General features: G+C 38.0%; 1 protein-coding gene across 1 annotated transcript in view; it reads left to right on the forward strand.

Moving 5' to 3' along the window:
- Positions 1-18,812, forward strand: part of LOC131356324 (Fc receptor-like protein 5) — a 94,997-nt gene extending 76,185 nt beyond the window's left edge. The window contains exons 8-14 of the mRNA XM_058395228.1: positions 4,519-4,815; positions 15,521-15,796; positions 16,148-16,406; positions 16,478-16,599; positions 17,306-17,398; positions 17,503-17,571; positions 18,766-18,812. Of these exons, the coding sequence (XP_058251211.1) occupies positions 4,519-4,815; positions 15,521-15,796; positions 16,148-16,406; positions 16,478-16,599; positions 17,306-17,398; positions 17,503-17,571; positions 18,766-18,812 (1,163 nt within the window). The remainder of the gene's footprint in view (positions 1-4,518; positions 4,816-15,520; positions 15,797-16,147; positions 16,407-16,477; positions 16,600-17,305; positions 17,399-17,502; positions 17,572-18,765) is intronic.
- The last annotated feature ends 1,101 nt before the right edge of the window (positions 18,813-19,913 follow it).

The following is a 19,913-nucleotide window of genomic DNA, read 5'->3' on the forward strand; positions in this document are numbered from 1 at the left end:
TGTACAGACCTTTAATAAAATTAAACATTTTGCCTGGGCAATGAACAATAAAAACCAAAAAAAAAGTAAAGAAATAAATCCCTGCCTCTTTTAAATTCTATGAAGCAGAGCATCAACTTCATCAAAATAAAACAGATGTGTACAGATTGTTCTCAGTGTATTGGAGCAGACTAAAATGTGATGAGAGGAATATAAACAGTTCTGTTTAAAACTACTACAATGTATTTAAGCAGTGTTGTATAAAGTACCCAAAAGCCATACTTGAGTAAAAGTACAGGTATTTTGTTAGAAAATGACTCAAGTAAAAGTTAAAGTCAACCATTATAATTCTACTTGAGTAAAAGTCTTAAAGTATCTTAAATAAACTGTACTTAACCATCAAAACTAGTATTTTCATGAATGTATTTAAGTATGGAAAGTAAAAGTAGAAGTAAATGAATAAAAAAGCAAGAGTCTAATAATTTGGAGAATTATTAATTTTATTCTGTATTGCTTTCTTTCTTAAACTTCTCAATAGGTGCACCACCAAAAAAAAAATAAGACTTGCATGAAAGAAAGAAGAGGCCTTTAGAACTGTATTATAATGAAGTTTACAGTATCAGTGTTTCCATACATGTGCACTTGTAACTAAGGCCATGTTTTTATTATTACTAAGGCATATTATTATTTCATGTAAAAAATAAGTCTCTAAATTGTCCATAGTGTGTGATTACATGAGTGAATGAGTGTGTGTGTGCCCTGCGATGGGTTGGCACTCCAGCCAGGGTGTATCCTGCCTTGATGCCCGGTGACGCCTGAGATACCACAGGCTCCCCATGACCTGAGGATAGATCGGATAAGCGATTAAATTTAACTTTAAATTTAAGTTAAATTTAACTCCACTGACATCACTGAAATCTTTTAAAGCCACACTGAAAATCACCATTTAAAGTCAGAGACACAGCAGAGTCAGAGTCATTACTCCATCTTCAGGAAACACTTTATGCTATTTAGGGTTAATGAATCTGGAGCCTTTCCTGGGGACACCCAGAAGCACATCCAGGACATTAACATGTGAAGCATCTCAGTGCCATAAGTTCATGTTAATACACACCAACACCAATCTATTGTCTAATTTCATTTACTTATTTGGGTGAAATCTATCAAAGAAGTTTGCAGAAATAAAGACTTCTCATTAGCCTTGACACACACAGGGCAATGACAGTTTAATAGGCCAGAGGAAAGACTCAAGTTAGCAGTTGCTTCTTTTTTTAACTCAGTGTTGTGTGTTCAGTGGTGATAAAGGGGACGAGGTGTGAAGATGGTTGTGTTAAAGCAATAACTGACTTTACAAGATGAAAATATTTGCATGTTGCATGCATTTAAGTTGTTGATGTGATGCTGATATCTGAGCCTACCACCTGCACCATGCAGTAAAAATTAAGATGCATTAGACCCGATGTCCAGTTTTCAGATTGTCAGTTTGGGTGAGGCTGTGTCCAGTTCAAGAGTATCTGTTTGAGATATGCTGCATTCAGGAGGCTGGGTGAAGTGCAAAGAGTGTTCTTTTATTCAGGGTACTGGGTAAAGGGCAGTGGAGGGATAGTTGGTGTATGGAGGAGCAGAGGTACTAGCATGCGTTAGTGAAGCTGGAGGTTTCAGAAGGACAAAACTGAACTTAACTTACTGCCCTGAACATGCCCCATGATACTCTACCTAAAGCTCCATGAGGATGAGGAGCTCTTGCTGTCACCTGACTGGCTGCCTGTTTGGCTCTCTTCTGCCGCCCAGCCCTGAAGCCTCACTAACTCCTGCTTTCCTCAGTGAGGTTGTTGAAATTGCTCTTGCTGATCTTTCAGCACCCATGGGGTAGTTGAGAGTGGAGTGTTTTTCTGCTGCTTGTGGGCAGCAGTGTGGGCACCACCATCACAATATAGTAAGGTTTTAATAAAACCATGTGAACATTAACTAGAAATTCAGAGAAAATGTCATATAACCTACATTTCCATTTTTGTTACTATTATGGTCTGTTATGGTATGTTGTGGTGCAAATTCAGCTGTGAAGAAACAGAGGAGGTGTGAAGATGGACATGTGAAAGCAATCAATAACTTTTAACTTTTTAGCTGTTGATAATATAGGTAAATTTAATACCACTGACATAGACATTGAGGATAAAATACACTATATGAATTATTATTCACCCATTCAGTTTACTGGTTACTCGAGGACCATGTGTAGGATCATGTGTAAATTCAGTGGAGGCTTGAGGTGTCTCTCAGACAGCAAAAAGGATGTAGGGAAGGAGGAGGTCCCAGTTCCTCCCTTCTTGTCTATGACCCACTTGAGCAACTCTTTTCTTAGGACCACTAGTGATATTCCTCACATGAAAAGAACCTAAAAACATAGGAGCTGTGCTGCGATCGACTCACAGAATCATTAATCCATCTTCAGGAAATATTTCATGCTGGTTATGGTTGCAGTGAATCTGAAGCTTATCCTAGAGACACCCTGAAGATCATACAGGACATCAACATTCAGGAATAGAGTGCGAAATTTCAAACAGAGAAAATCCTGTATAAAAGTTCCACGTTTTGTGCATTCTGAGATGTGTTTCAGCCTAAAGCAGGCTGTTTGAGATATGCTGCATTTTACTATGGGTTGTAACATACAGGATTTTTATGCTTTTACGCTGTATGTCCACAGTCCACAGAAACCCCCAATCCAGTAGTTCACAGACCTCTTATTATGACTGAATTCCTGTATGTGTAGTACAATAAAGCACACTCAATGAAACAGAATTTTAGCAAAATCATGCAACACTGATGAAATAAGTTGTAATTTCCAAACCAATAACCCCTCTTCCAAAATGGATTAGTCCACTGTCCATGATTTGTGTGATGAACCTAGTTGAATTGGCAAAAATATCTAAACAAAATCATAAATTATATGATAACAGAAGAAAAGAAGAGATAAATCAGGAGAAGTGAAGTGCAGCAGAGGAGATTAATTCATAACTACATTCGTGAAATATTTAGCCCCATGTTCATTGCACAGGCCGTGCTTACTTATACCATATGTCAATTTTCTGCATATCTCCTCTCCATATCCACAAAGTTCCTTTCCAGACATTTTAATATTGAACTGCATATCTATGAGCATAGTCAAACGTCCAGATACTGAACCATGATATACAAGTTGTCTCATGTTTTCTGGGATGGAGGCTGGATCCTCTGCAAATGTCTAGATGCCAGACACCACAGCATACCTCCAGAGGCCTTGTGGAGTTCATGCCTCGACAGCTATTTTGGTGGCACAAGGGGGACATACACAGTATTAGACAGGTTATTTAATGTTATGGCTGATTAGAGTACATGTATCTATCCCCTCTCTCTCTCTCTCTCTCTCTCTCTCTATGAGCAAACAGGAAGCGGTAAGGCTTTTACCCTAACCACTGCTCTGTTAATCAGTCAGTCATTAACACAGAAAATTCATTCTAATATGCACTAATACCAAACTAATGCAGAGCACTAATCTTTATTTAGTATCACCAAGTAACTGTCACAAAAATTTTGAAGATTGCCACACATGGCAATTACAGCAGAATGCTCCTATTTTGCTTGGGCATGTAGTTGTCTTTTGTGTATAAGATAAGATAAGATAAGATAAGATAAGATAAGATAAGATAAGATAAGATAAGATAAGATAAGATAAGATAAGATAAGATAAGATAAGATAAGATAAGATAAGATAAGATAAAAATTAATTAAATAATCTAAATATAAAACTGTATTCAGAAGTACAAAATGTATTCCATAAGAGAAATTGTTTGTGTGGAAACAAGTTCTTCTATTTAGTCCTGTACACAGAACAGTGACAGTATTTTTATTTATTTATTATTTAGAAAATATTTTAATTTAAATATTTTAAATGTTATTTAAAATGTATTTTTTACAGATGGTAGTTTAGATTTCCTGAATAAGATTTAATCTTATATGTGTTCTGTGTGTCTAAATTCTGCTGTTTTCATTAATAGACTGAATGTTTATGTTAATTTATGTCTGTTTCTGTTTCCTTTTTAGTGCTGATTTCACTTATACCAGTGGCTCAGGCTGAAGGTGATTAAATATATAGTTTATCCTTTATATTGTCTGCAGATTTGATTTATTTTGGGGCTGAGAAGGTTGTGCACAATTTGGTAATTTGAATAAATAGTTTTACACTCGAACAAATAGTTTATGCTTTATGCTATATATGAATGACTTAACACTCAAATAGTTTTATACTGCTTAAATGTCTTAACATATTAAATATAAAAGAGCACAAGTTTATTGACAGCAGCACAAGAGAGCAACTGACATAACTAGTACTAAATAAAATGCTCCATGATGCCCCTGATTTCTTAATATTAAGCAGGTTACAGATATCAGTATCAACAAGTAACAAAAACATGTACTCATACTCACTCTAAACATGATATTAGTAGTGTAGACTTGGGAATGACTTTATGTAAGGTTTATTAACAACAGAATGTTTTATAGGGAGTCCTAAAGCTGTGGTGTCCATAATGCCTGATTTACATGTCTTCATTGGAGAGATTATTACTCTCAGATGTGACATACAGGGAGGAGGAGACACTCAGTGGACTTACAACTGGAAGAAAAATAATAACACAGTCTACACAGATGGAAGTAAGAGATTCTACACAGACAACACAATGCAGGAGTTCAGAATCCAGTATGTTAAAGTCTCTGACAGTGGTACCTACACCTGCAGAGGACATGGGAGAGACTCTAACAGCTCAGAGATCAGTGATGCTGTTACACTGACTGTATCAGGTGAGTCTGTTGGTGTTTTTATTTCTTATTTAATGTTAACATTATTTTTTAGGGTTCAGATTTTGAGCCATCAGTAACTGAGTCCTTGTTTCTTTAATGTTGACTTTCACTTCCCTGTCTAGTAGACACCAATTTCTTTCACAAGAATCATCATGCATTATTTAGTAGGATCTGGGTTTTATATTAAGTTTGCTATTCAGTAAATCTTGTACTTTTGGTGTCACTCTTTCTCAGAGCACCTTTCTCTGTGGGCAGCTTCTTCATAGCCACCTTTAAATCTTTAAATCAAAGGATGGCTGCAACATCACATTTGAATAAATAGTTTTACACACAAATAGTTTTACACTCCTTAAATGTCTTAATATATTAAATATAAAACAGCACAAGTTTAATACCAGCAGCACAAGAGAGCAACTAACATAACTAGCTAACATAAAATGCTTCATGATGCCCCTGATTTCTTAATATAAAGTAGGCTACAGATATCAGTATCAACAAGTAACAAAAACATGTACTCATACTCACTCTAAACATGATATTAGTAGTGTAGACTTGGGAATGACTTTATGTAAGGTTTATTAACAACAGAATGTTTTATAGGGAGTCCTAAAGCTGTGGTGTCAATAAACCCTGATACACATGTGTTCACTGGAGAGAGTGTTACTCTCAGATGTAACATCCAGGGAGGAGGAGACACTCAGTGGACTTACAGATGGGAAAAAAAAAATAACGGTTTTACAGGAGAAAGACAGAAATTATACAAAGACAACACAATGCAAGAGTTCATAATCTGGTCTGTTAAAGACTCTGACAGTGGTACCTACACCTGCAGAGGACATGGGAGAGACTCTCAGAGTTCAGAGATCAGTGATGCTGTTACACTGACTGTATCAGGTGAGTCTGTGGGTGTTTTTGAGCTGTCAGTAACTGAGTCCCTGTTTCTTTAATGTTGATTTTCACTTCCCTGTCCAGTAGACACCAATTTCTTTCAAAAGAATCATCATGATGTCTTTTTCAGTAACATCTGGGTATTATATAAGTTTTTTTTTTTCTTAAATAAATCTTGTACTTTCACTCTTGAAAATGCTCAGTTATCATGTGGTGTCGCTCTTTGAGCATCTTTCTCTGTGGGCAGCTTCTTTAATAGACTCCTTTAAAACTTTAGCTTCTGATTAGTCCCTTTAATAGCCGATTATTATTATTATTAGTAGTAGTAGTAGTAGTAGTAGTTTTTATTCAACTGAAAAAAAAAATCAATTTTGTTGTTAATAAGTGTGCTCTGTAAATAAAGGATGATTTATATTTGGTTATTATATTATATATTAGTTAAAATGAATATTTGGTTCTAGAATTGAATTGACATCTATATAAATCACATTTTGTCTTCACTAAAACCCCAGACTTTTACTACTTTGATGGTTAGACTGACAAATGATGATTAATGTTTCTCAGCTAGATGATTATGTTCAGCTGCAGAATGCCTGTAGATTTTTGAAAAAAGTCCTCTGTCATTTACTGTAAGAAGTCATGTTTTTGCTCATTTTTAGGAATATGCAGATACATATATAGATAGTAATGAGGATTTATGCAGGATCCATAAATTAACAAATACAGCAAATACAGTTTTTTAACACTTCAATCCAATCATGAATTTTATTAAACTGAATTCCAGCCATGTAAGAAAACATACAACTGTAACATCTTGTATCAAATGTTAAAAATAAACATTTTAGACAAAAAGCATTTCAAATAAAGTCAAGAAGCTTTTATTGTATTTTGAACTATATAATTGACACAGTACATAGTAAAATGAAACAATGTTTCTCCAGGACCCTGGTGCTGTTTCCAAGATGGCGCCGGTGAGGTCGGCTGTCATCACGACTGCTCCGACCCCTTTTTCTGTGTTTTTGTTTTTTAAGTTAACTTTCAGTACAGTAGGACTGGCAAATTCTACACAATGGAGTGCATTAGATATGATAAAGATACCCTTATTTCTACTGGTATACAATGTACTCACAATTCCACGTTTTTAACCCCGAATCCAAGCTGGCCGAGTGAGATCCTGAGGGAGAACAAAGGACGAGACCTGAAGCGGCGGCCCCGGGGGAAACGAGCTGGCATCAGGAACAGGCTGAGAGCCCGTGCACACCGCACACCTCTGCCTAGCATCCTGCTCGCCAACATCCAGTCGCTGGAGAACAAGCTCGATGACCTCAGGGCCAGGGTAAAGTTCCAGAGAGACATTCAGGACTGCAATCTCCTCTGCTTCACCGAGACATGGCTGAACCCAGCGGTACCGGACCATGCCATCCAGCTGGGCCGAGTTCTTCTCGGTTCACCACATGGACAGAACACTGGAAACCGGGAAGTCAAGGGTAGGCGGTGTGTGTTTAATGGTGAACAGTAGCTGGTGCAACAGCGCAAGCATTGTTCCTCTCACATGATCCTGCACACCCAACCTGGAACTATTGACCATCAAATGTCGTCCTTTTTATCTTCCTCTGGAGTTTCCATCAGTCATAGTCAGCGCCGTTTATATTCCACCTCAGGCGGACACGGACACTGCTTTATGCGAGCTGCATGAAGCTCTCACTCAGCACCTGACACAACACCGGGACGCTGTGCTTATTGTGGCGGGGGACTTTATCAGTGCCAACCTCAAACGTGCAGCGCCAAACTTTTATCAGCACATCAGCTGCCCCACCAGGAGTGAAAGGACACTGGACCACTGTTACACAACAGTCAGAGACGGCTACAAGGCACAATCTCACCAACCGTTTGGGAAATCCGACCACGCCACCATCTTCCTCATGCCAAAATATAAACAAAGGCTCAAACAGGAAGTTCCGGCTCACAGGGAGGTCACCTGCTGGATGGACCAATCGGTGGCCGCTCTACATGATGCAGACTGGGACACATTCCAGTGCAGCTCTGATGACATGAATGTGTTTACGGAAGTGGTTGTGGGATTCATCAGGAAACTAGCAGATGATACTGTGCAGAAAACCACCATCAGAACGTTTCCCAATCAGCAGCCGTGGGTGGATAAGACCATCCACGATGCTCTGAGATCTCGCACCGCTGCCTACAATGCGGAACTTGTGTCGGGTGACATGGACTCATACAGGGCTGCGTCATACAACGTGTGGAAAGCAGTGAATGAGGCAAAGCAACGCTGTGGGAGGAAACTAAAATCACAGCTCCAACAGAGTGACTCTAGGATCCTGTGGCAGGGATTAAGGACAATAACAGACTATAAAGCACCAACATCCGGTATGATGAATGCAGAAGAGTCTCTGGCAGATGAGCTGAACACCTTCTACGCTCGCTTTGAGGCTGCAGCTAACGATGCTAATGCTACAGCTAATGCTAATAGCTGCAGACAGGAAGAGGATGCCAACACCGGAAGTGTGTTCATCATCTCCGAGCATGACGTGAGGAGACCCTTCAGGAGAGTGAACACGAGGAAAGCAGCAGGACCAGACGGAATCTCAGGTCAAGTCCCCAGAGCCTGCACTGACCAGCTAGCACCAGTGTTCACAGACAAATTCAACCTCTCCTTAACTCAGTCGGCAAGCCCCATGTGCTTCAAAGAGTCCATCATTGTTCCTGTCCCGAAGAAGCCCCATCCTGTTTCCCTCTATGACTACCACCCTGTAGCCATGACCTCAGTAGTGATGAAGTGCTTTGAGCGGCTGGTCAGAGACTTCATCATCACTTCACTACCAGATACCCTGGATCCACTACAGTTCGCCTACCGTCTGAACCGCTCAACCGATGATGCCATCTCCCACCTCCTTCACACATCACTCACTCACCTGGACCCTAGAAAGGGGAATTATGTTAGACTGCTGTTTGTCGGATCTCCAATTTCCTAACCGGCAGACCACAGTCAGTAAGGATGGGCATACATGTCTTAACCTCACTCACCCTCAGCACTGGAGCCCCTCAGGGTTGTGTTCTGCTGTACTCTTTGTATACGTATGACTGCATGGCCACTACCAACTCCACCTACATCATCAAGTTTGCTGACGACACCATTGTGGTCGGTTTGATCTCTGACAACAATGAGATGGCCTACCTGGAGGAGATAGATGGCCTACTCTGGAGAACTGGTGCCAGAGGAACAACCTCGACCTTAATGTCAGCAAGACTAAGGAGCTGATAGTCATGGTCCTTTCACATCAACACTGTGGTGAAGAAGGCTCGGCAGCATCTCTTCCACCTCAGACGCTTGAGAGATTTTAGACTGCCTGCTAAGGTGCTTAGGAACTTTTACTCCTGCACCATAGAGAGCATCCAGATGGGAAACATCACCACCTGGTTCGGGAACAGCACCATGCAGGACAGATGAGGTCTCTCAACCAGAACTCCACACAGGACTCAACTGATTGGACTTGCAATGCTTCCTACACACATTTTGGAACACACCAAACTGTACCGTACATTTGCACATTACAGGATTGTGACACACAATACATAAAACATAAACATATATGGCAAATATATAGGACGTTCTGGTCCCGTTTATACACAAAGAGGACTTGTGCACATCTGCACTTTAAGATGGACCATACCACTGCTCTCATCATCTCATCACCTTATTTCACTAAATGACCATCCAGTACTGCTGCTGTCTGCACCTTGCACATTATCGCACACATTCACTTTATATAGTTCTGTATAATACAGTTGTTTACATTTTACATTTTTATATAGTTCTGTATAATACAGTTGTTTACATTTTACATTTTTATATAGTTCTGTATAATACAGTGTAATACAGTTTACATTTTACATATCTTACATTTCTTATATATATTCTATATTTTATATACATATTCTGTATACACAGATACCCTACCTTACTTTATTTATATTTATATTTTTATTTTATTTATATTATATTCTAGTTTTATTTACCTACTGTGAATTGTAGTTTTCTATATTTTATAATTGTAGTTTTTTTATATTTTATATTACGTATTTGATATTTTACATTTTTAGTGCTTATTCCTTTTCCTTTTCAAAGGTCAAAGCAAATAGTCATGTAACCATTTCACTGCATATCATAATGTGTACGATTATGTATGTGACAAATGTGACACATAAAATTTGAATTTGAATTTTGAATTTGAACATAAAACAACATAACATATATTTACAAAACAAAACAATAACACTACACTAAAGACAGAGTAGATGTAGTTGTCCTAGCTATAGTACATAAAGTGCAACGTGTGAAACCTGGTGCAAACAGTGCAAGACAAACAACACAAAACAGGATACAAAATGTGCAAAATAGAAGAACTGTAAACAAGTGTGTTCTTATAAGCATATATGCTTGTAAACATATACGTATAGCAGCGGTTGGTGACATTTTGAAATGTGCAAAAATAGCAACAGCAGCAACTAAATAGTGTTTTGTCAATGTTCAGAGACAGGTTGTTGGTTTTACACCAGGCTGTTAGTTGTTGCACCTCCTCTCTGTATGCTGACTTTTCATTTTTGCTGATGAGACCCACTACAGCTATGTCATCAGTATAGTTGATGATGTGGTTGGAGCTGTGCATTGCTGCACAGTCTTGAGTAAGCAGAGTGAACAGAGCAGAGTGAGCAGAGTGAAGGGGCCCCACTGCTCAGTGTGGTGGTGCTGGAGATGCTGTTCCCAATCTTGACTGACTGAGGTCTCCCAGTCAGAAAGTCCAGGATCAAGTTACAGAGGGAAGTGTTCAGGCCCAGCAGGCTCAGCTTCCCAATTAGGTGCTGAGGGATGATTGTACTGAATGCTGAACTAAAATCTATGAACATCATTTGTACGTATGTGTTCTTATTGTCCAGGTAGGTAAGGGGCAGATGGAGGGTTGTGGTGATAGTATTGTCCGTGGAGCAGTTCGGGCTATATGCAAACTGCATGGGGTCCAGTGAGGGTAGTAGCTAGGTCTTAATGTGCCTCATGATGAGCCTCTCAAAGCATTTCATTCTTCTTCTTCAGCACGGGGATGATGATTGTTGTCCTGAGGCACATAGGCACTCTACCAGAAATGTTGTCTGGTCTTGCAGACTTCCATGGTTTAACTCTGCATAGAGTTCTCCCATCATCCGTGGATAGGCAGAGCACCTGGTCATTGGGAGGAGGGATGGTCTTCCTCATGGCTACATTGTTGTGTACCTCAAACCCAGCATAGAAGTCATTCAGCGCTCCTGGGAGGGAGGCGTCACTGTCATGTAGTTCGTCATCGCCTGCGTGCCCTGCCACATGTGCCTGGAAGTGGCCATGGATTCTCTGGGTGTGTGCGCACTTCAACTCTCTGATGGCTTGGGGCAGTTTGGCCCAGGCTGTTTTTAATGCCATCTTTTCCCCTGCTCTGAAGGCGGAGTCTCTAGAGTTCAGTAGCGCACACACCTTTGTGGTCATTTACAGCTTCTGGTTAGAGCGTGTGGTGATGGTCTTGGAGCTGGTCATATCATTACTGCACTTGCCAATGTAGCTGGTCACTGATGCCATGTACTCCTTCAAGTTGATAGACTCACCATTGTTTGCAGCCTCCCCAAACATATGCTAGTCAGAGCACTCAAAACAGTCCAGAAGAGCAGAGGTGTCTCCTGCTGGCCAGGTTTTCACCTGTTTCAGAACTGGTTTAGAGCATCTGATGAGCGATGTGTATGCTGGAATTAACATTACAGAGATGTGGTCTAAGTAGCTGAGGTGGGGCGGGGCTCTGCACAAAGAGCGCCAGGGATTTTAAACAAAAAAAAGATCCAAGGCATACAACAAGGAACAGCAAACCACCTGCTAGCATCCCCTCTGGTGGTCTGGCAGTGAATTGTCCCAGTAGTTCCTTACACATCTGTTGTAAAGTGAAAAGCAGCTCTGACTCCTTCATCATTTTATACCAACAGCAAAACCCAAACTGACTGTGAGAGTGAATCCTCAGAGCTCCGTCTACACTGGAGACACCGTCACTCTGAGCTGTGAGCTGCAGCAGGAGACTGGATGGAAGTTTCAATGGTACAAAAATAACACACAGTTGGAGAATCTAAACAGTGAATACAGGAAAACACTTAAAGTGACCATTGATAATGTAGGAGAAACAGAGTACAAGTGTTGGGCAAACAGGAGAAATTACCACAACAGCTATGACACAGAGCTCAGTGATCCTGTCAAGATTACAGTGAGAGGTATGTCATGACTTTTTGTCTTTTCATCATAGTTTTGTTTAGAAAAAATATTACTTAATTATTGTAATTCCTTGCGATTCCAGTTTGTTTACAATAATCTTGAAAAACATATGTTTTTAAAGTATTTCTCATTTGAGATCTGCTGTAATGTAAGTGAGAACAGTTTTAAGTGTTAAACATGAATTTACTGTAATTGAAAATATAAAATATTACACAAACCAAAAATTAAAGTTGTTCATTTCAGTTAACATTTGAAAATTTGTCCATTTTGGAATGGGTGGAGAAAGGTGTTGGGAGTTCTGTGTGATAGAAAAATATCAGCAAGAATCAAGGGGAAGATGTACAAGACAGTGGTGAGACTGGTCTTTTGTATGGTTTAGAGACAGTGTCACTGAGGAAGAGACAGGAGTCAGATCTGGAGGAAGTAGAGCTGAAGATGTTGAGGTTCTCTTTGGGAGTGACACGGTTGGACAGGATTAGGAACGAGTACATCAGTGGGACAGCTCATGCTGGATGTTTGAGGGACAAAGTTAGGGAGGCCAGATTAAGATGGTTTGGACATGTCCAGAGGAGGGAGAGTGAGTATATTGGTAGGGGAATGTTGGACATGGAGCTTCCAGGCAGGAGGCAAAGAGGAAGGCCAAAGAGGAGGTATATGGATGTAATAAATGAGGATATGATGCTAGTGGCTGCAAGTGTTGAGGATGGAGAATATAGGAATAGGTAGAGAGAGATGATTCACTGTGGCCACCCCTGAAAGGAAAAGCCGAAAGAAGAAGAAGATTATTATTAGTATTAACCAATGTTAACATTATTAACTACTGAATTCATATACTCTATAACTAGTTTCTACTCTCAATCACACATATTATTACTATTATTACTATTGTTATGTTATTACAAAAAGAAGAAAATAAATGTTCTTGTGTAAATAAAACAACCACAAAAACCTTCAAAGAATAACAATTACACTGATTGCTATGTCATCTTTTACAATAATGCCAACAATCAATTTTTTATTTTTTATTTTTTTGCAAAAGCACAGAGATTTCTAAATTTATGAAATAACCAGTAATGTGAATCTTCTCAAAGTGTACAGGCAAATCTACATCATAATAAATCATCCATTGTTTCAAAAAGTATATAGCTCTTTGACATAGGCCTTCATAATTATGGTATTGTGAAAATTTGGGCTAGTGAGATCAGGTTCATTCACCAAAAGCTCTGGAAGATGAGGAGGAACATTACTATGATGTAAATTGTATGGCATTTGAAAACTAGATTGTGGGATATATTCATAAGATATTTCCATTTTTATCTAAAAAGTGCATTTACTTTGGTAAAATAAATATTTGTTCTTATTTAATGCATATCTACAATTCCATAACTGGGTGTTATGGGGAGAGAAATTACTGATATTATCCATGTGTGTTTATTCTTCCACATCCATGATCTAGTGTTTGTTTTTGCTTTGTTTCTGTCACATTTTTATAGTTTATTTTTTCTCTGTAAATAAATGAACTTTTACACTTGTACCTGCCTCCAGCCCCATAATGTGACAAAAACAGGAACTAACTTGTTTTGCAGGCATTTCACAACAGTAACTGTAAATATAAATGTATGAAAATTACACTGTGTCATTCAATAAATAATTAAACTGTAATCATTGGCACATGCTGTTAAAAATAATCGGGAAACAGGAAGTCTATAACAGTGTTAGACAGAGTGTTTTATTACTTAAACTATGTTAAAAGAAGAAAAAATACACAATATAGAGTTCCTCCAAAACCAGAAGTGAATGCGTGAGACATGTAAGAAAATATTTTCACAAATTGTTATAAAGTGTTAAGGGTTAAATACAACTTCACTGTAATTCAAAAAACCTGCCCTATGCTGTGATTATAATTATAATTTTTCTTTTCAGCTGGAAACTCTTGGAAATTTGTACAATTTTTTTTGATAGTTGTTTATTTTCTGTACAAATAATTTTTCATTTGGGATCAACAGCAAAACCCAAACCGACTGTGAGAGTGAATCCTCAGAGCTCCGTCTACACTGGAGACACCATCACTCTGAGCTGTGAGCTGCAGCAGGAGACTGGATGGGGGTTTCACTGGTACAGAAATAATCAGTTACAGAATCTGAACAGGGAACAAGAGAACACACTTAAAGTGACAGTGGATAATGCAGGAGAAACAGAGTACCGGTGTCGAGCAAACAGGATAAACAACAACTACTACTACTTCACAGAGTTCAGTGATCCTGTCAAGATTACAGTGAGAGGTATGTCATGATTTTTTCCTCTATGTTGATTACATGATTGTTAGAGGCGTAATGCTTTTACATATTGCTTAATGATATTGTCATAATTGAAAATATTGCTTTATAATATATATTTATTATATAATATATATTTACATCCACTGCAGCATTTTAAAAACATTTTATTTTATAAACAAAAACAAACAACGAATATATTGATGCATTAAAGGAGTGAGAAAAATAGGTTGTTGATGATATGACTGTTTATAGCTGCTATAATGTAAGTGAGAACAAGAACTGATTTTGCAGACATTCCTCAACAATAAATGTAACTTTAAATGGATAGAAAGTACAGTAACTCAGCATAATTAGTATTGATAATTATTACTCAGTTCTTAGTTGGTCTTTTGTAGTGATACAGGTCTGTGTAAAATTGTAAAGTGTTTCTGTAAGATATCATGACTGCTGACAGATTCTAGTTACACTGACTGTATCAGGTGAGTGTGTGAGGATTTCTGGAAACACTTGAAAATATGCAGTTAGACATTCATGGAAAGCTTCTTACTGTGTATTAAATAACTCTAGAAAAGAAATATTTTGTTTTTCCTGCATATCAGAAAGACCACGGGCAGTACTGAATGTATCTCCACAGAGCTGGCTGACTGAAGGAGACTCAGTGACTCTAAGCTGTGAGGTTACAGACTCCTCTACAGACTGGACATTCAGCTGGTACACAGTTGTTCCCTACAGAGACGGCTTAACTGGAATAAATAATAATGGTGGCTATAGCGTGTATGTGGAGCTCCTCTCAGACAGCAGCAGAGGATCTGGAGGCAAATACACTCTCAGTCCTGCTGCTCTTAATCACACAGGAGTTTATATGTGCAGAGGAGAGAGAGGAGAACCAGCCCTTCACTCACAGTACAGCAATCCACAGCCACTATGGATCACTGGTGAGGAAAATTAACTGTTGTGTTGAAGTGTAGAATAGAAAAGTGTGACTGTAAGATCAGATTAATGCAACATTTGTTTATTCATATGTATAAGGCAGTGAAAGAGTCCTAAGTGCTAGTAGAGGATCATTGTCATGATTTTCCTTGTGTTCTCCTGTATTTTGTGATTTCTCCACTCCTTGTCACTGGTTAAATATTTTTGGTAATAAATAGGAAAATAAAAGAAATTAAGTTCTTCGTGTTTTGCCTCATTATATTGCATGTTTCCTCTTTCGTCTTGTATTACATGGCTCTTTTTTGTGTTTAAGGTGAATCTCCTCCAGTCTCTCTGATCATCAATCCCAGCAGAATTCAACACTTTACTAATGACTCTCTCTCACTGAGCTGTGAGGACCAGAGTAACTCTACTGGATGGACAGTGAGACGATACACACACAGTGAGAGAGTGTTAGATTGTTCACACTGGGGATCAGTTACAGGATCTACATGTAACATCAGCTTCCTCTCCACATCCTACACTGGAGTTTACTGGTGTGAGTCTGAATCTGGAGAAAACAGTAATCCTGTCAACATCACAGTGCATGGTGAGTCTTCATGTAGTGTGTTTAATGTTAAAGGAAAAGAAAAATGTTCTGAGTATGAATACATGTGTGTTAGTAGTAGATACTAGTTTTACTAGGATCAGTAGATGAGCATGAAATCAAATCAATATTCTATATTAGTATATATCTGTACTGATGAATCCATAATTCAGTTGAATGTTTTCTCATGAGCTAGTGTAGGCAGTTTTCTGCAGACTTGAATTAAATATCTGCAGACTCCACAGGTTTAGAGAGTTTTACGTTATATACAGATAAATTAGAGCACTTTTATTTATTATCTACAGACACATCATAGTGTGTGGATTTCCTTGTTTGTGATTTTCTGTGTTCTAGATGGTGATGTGATCCTGGAGAGTCCTGTCCATCCTGTGACTGAGGGACATCCTCTGACTCTACGCTGTTTATATCGCAACCCAAATCCTTCAAACCTCCGAGCTGATTTCTATAAAGATGGATCAGTTCTCCAGAACCAGAGTACAGGAGAGATGATCATCCAAACTGTCTCAAAGTCAGATGAAGGTTTCTACCACTGTAAACACCCAGAGAGAGGAGAGTCACCCAAAAGCTGGATCTCAGTCAGATGTGAAAAAACTTTATTGATTTATTTTTATTTGAATTCACTTTTTAATATCAGAGTTTCTGTGTTTAATTGCTGCCTTTTCTCTCCTCTGTTTCAGTTTCAGGTTCCAGTGGTTTAACAGTAGGACTGGTTGTGGGTTTGGGATTTTTGTTCATCGCTATTCTGATCTTAATGATCCTGCTGTGGTTCTGCAAAAGAAAAAAAGGTCTCATAACTGATTTAGCTATGTTATGTAGAGTATAACCAGAATTTCTAAAGGATTAAAGCACATTTTGATGTATCACATAATTATGGACAATAACTAAAGTTTATTTGAATGAATTCATAACTAAAAGTGTTGATGAAAAGATCTTATTTGGAATATTTCATTATTATAAAGGAATAAAGTCAATATTATTCTGTGAGATATCATCCTGATTACAGTGCAAGAAACAGTTTAAATACAGTGTAGACTCTGAAGTAAATTAAAAGTATTTACACATACTAAATATAGAAATATTAACTGTAATGTAACAAATACTATCTAGTCATATTACACATCAATATTATTATAAACCCATAACATGCTATACAGTCATATTTAGAGCAAAATTCTATCTTAAGAAAAAGCAGAATAATATGACAGAAGTGCTAATGCAAGTTAAGAGCAAATTCAGTGTAATGAAAATATAAATTTCTAATAAAATAAAGAAAACTTTTGAATACTATTTGAATCCAAAGACTATATATAATGTTATACATATTGTTATTGCATTCATAATTAATATTTGTTTTTTTATTTCTATTGTACAGGTGACCTTTTGTACACACTCTGTTTATTATGCTGTAATCAGGCCTGTGTAAAATAGAAATATAAAATGTTTTGGTCACTATTTACACAATGTTCAGATGTAGAATCTCTCTCTCTGTAGAAAAGCAGCAGAAAACCAATCAGACATCAGATCAGAATCAGATCCGGTCAGGAGCTGAAGACTCTCAGTCAGGACACACACCACTTCAGGCTGGTCAGACACTGTCTCAATGACTGTTTATATCTACATTTGTTCTTCGAAGATCTTTTTTGAGTTTTTTTTTGTATTTTTCTGAGGCCTTGTTCTGTTTTCTGTAGAAAGTGCAATCTATGCCAATATGGATGATGTGACTATCTATGCCAATGAGATGTGCATGAGTGGAACAGGTAACTTTATTTCATTCCAGACATTTCCTCTTACATTAGGAGATTTAACTATAGATTAACTCTATACAGTAAAGTACAGAAGTGTCTTGTAGAGACTAAAACAGGTCTCAAACAAAAAGAAGGCAAAAAACAGGAACAATGGTATAGTGTTTTTAATGCTGGGACATTTCATGGCTTTATTTAAGAACAAAATAAGCAAATAACACTTGCAGTCTTCAGCACATTTAATCATTTGTTATATTAACAATCTGCATCCAAGTATCTGATAAGCTACAATTTAGATCAGAGGAGTCAGTTCTATCACAGACCCTATTAAAAAGTCAGTGATGTATTCTAGCACTAATCATTAAAAACTTATCACACACTGTTAAGATGCCACATGCTGAATAATAAATGAAGCAAAAAAAATGCCAGAATTTAAAGATCTAAAAAGCAGCTAGGGGTCAGTGTAGTTTTGGCAAGAGACTGATAATGACTGATGTATATGTTGATCAGTTATGGAAATTTAGATCCTGTTATCATTTGTGTTACAGCACATACAGTATAAACAGTCATTCCCTCACCAGACTTTTTTCTCATAAAGTGAATAATACAAAATCTGTTATCTCTCCTGTTACCGAGCATAAAGTCCTCTGTCATGAAAATTTTCCCATGTCAGAAAATGTCACAGTGCTAACACTGGAGACTCCTTCCATAAATGTTAAATTAATGTATTTTAGTTATGTATGATTTCATATCTAGATCATTTTCTGTGTAATAATTTAAATTGAACTGAAGTTCAGGAGATTAATTCATGATATCTGATTTCTACTTGGAAAGGCCAGTGTGACTGGTGATTCCATCAACTCAGTAAAGAAGGACAACATGGAGGTAAGTCTCATGACATATACTGCATTAATAAAACAAACCAAACACCATGAAGTAAGAAAGATTTTAAAATGGTGCCTTAAGTAGATTTTGTTATCTAGCAGTTACAGTATCCATGTACACAAAACCCAGCTCACAGAATCTGTAAGAGTTCATCCATGTTTGTTTGGAAGCTGTCTAGATAATTTTCCATCACTTCAGTCTACTTGAACAGTTATGACAGAGTTAACTATGGACATGCAAAATACTGACATTAATAGTGACACCAATGTCAGAAAAAATATTTATAAACTTGTTTATTATAATCTTTTTCTTTTCTTTTTGCAGTGAGCCATGTGTCTGTTCTGTTGAAGCTACAGTTATCAAACAGATAGAAGGAAAGTCTTTGGAAAAATGATGAAAAATGTGTCAGTTATAGATAGATAGACAGACAGACAGACAGACAGATAGATAGATAGATAGATAGATAGATAGATAGATAGATAGATAGATAGATAGATAGATAGATAGATAGATAGATTCACACATTACAGCAGCAGCAAAAGAATAGCATATGCAGTAAGAAATTATCAAGAGTAATATAATAATGTAATCTGTAATATTATAAATATTAATAAAAATAGAATAAATATAACAGTGTATACCAGTGCAACTATTAACAAGAGATATGCAGCAAAGTAGATATGATCATCCACAATAATCTGCATCAGTGTAATTATATAGTGATTAGCAGCAGTGCAGTAAACAGAATCCCACCAACAGAAGCCCAATGCACTTATTTAAGGAACAGACACAATAACATCCTGGTACAGTGATGAACTATTCTCCTGTACCGGTCCTTGCTGCAGCTGTTTGACCAATAAGTCATGGAGGGGATGTGATGCATTGTCCAGGATGGACATTAGTTTGTTTAGTGTCTTCTTTTCCACGATCAAATCAAAACAGTTGAGGGAGCATCCCAGTACAGAGCCAGTCTTCTTTATCAGTGTGTTCAGCTTCCTTGCTTCTCCGGCTCTAATGCTGCCTCCCCAGCATAATGCTGCAAAGAAGACAGCACTCACAACATCAGACTGGTAGAAGATCTCCAACATCTTACTGCAAACATTAAAGCATCTGATCTTCCTCAGAAAGTACTCATCCCCTTCCTGTACACAGCAGTAGAGTCTACTCATCCCCTTCCTGTACACAGCAGCAGAGTCTCCTCATCCCCTTCCTGTACACAGCAGTAGAGTCTACTCATCCCCTTCCTGTACACAGCAGCAGAGTCTCCTCATCCCCTTCCTGTACACAGCAGTAGAGTCTACTCATCCCCTTCCTATACACAGCAGTAGAGTCTACTCATCCCCTTCCTGTACACAGCAGTAGAGTCTACTCATCCCCTTCCTATACACAGCAGTAGAGTCTACTCATCCCCTTCCTGTACACAGCAGTAGAGTCTACTCCTCCCCTTCCTGTACACAGCAGTAGAATATACT

Source organism: Hemibagrus wyckioides, linkage group LG07 (genome assembly GCF_019097595.1).
Source record: "Hemibagrus wyckioides isolate EC202008001 linkage group LG07, SWU_Hwy_1.0, whole genome shotgun sequence".
Lineage (NCBI taxonomy): Eukaryota > Metazoa > Chordata > Actinopteri > Siluriformes > Bagridae > Hemibagrus > Hemibagrus wyckioides.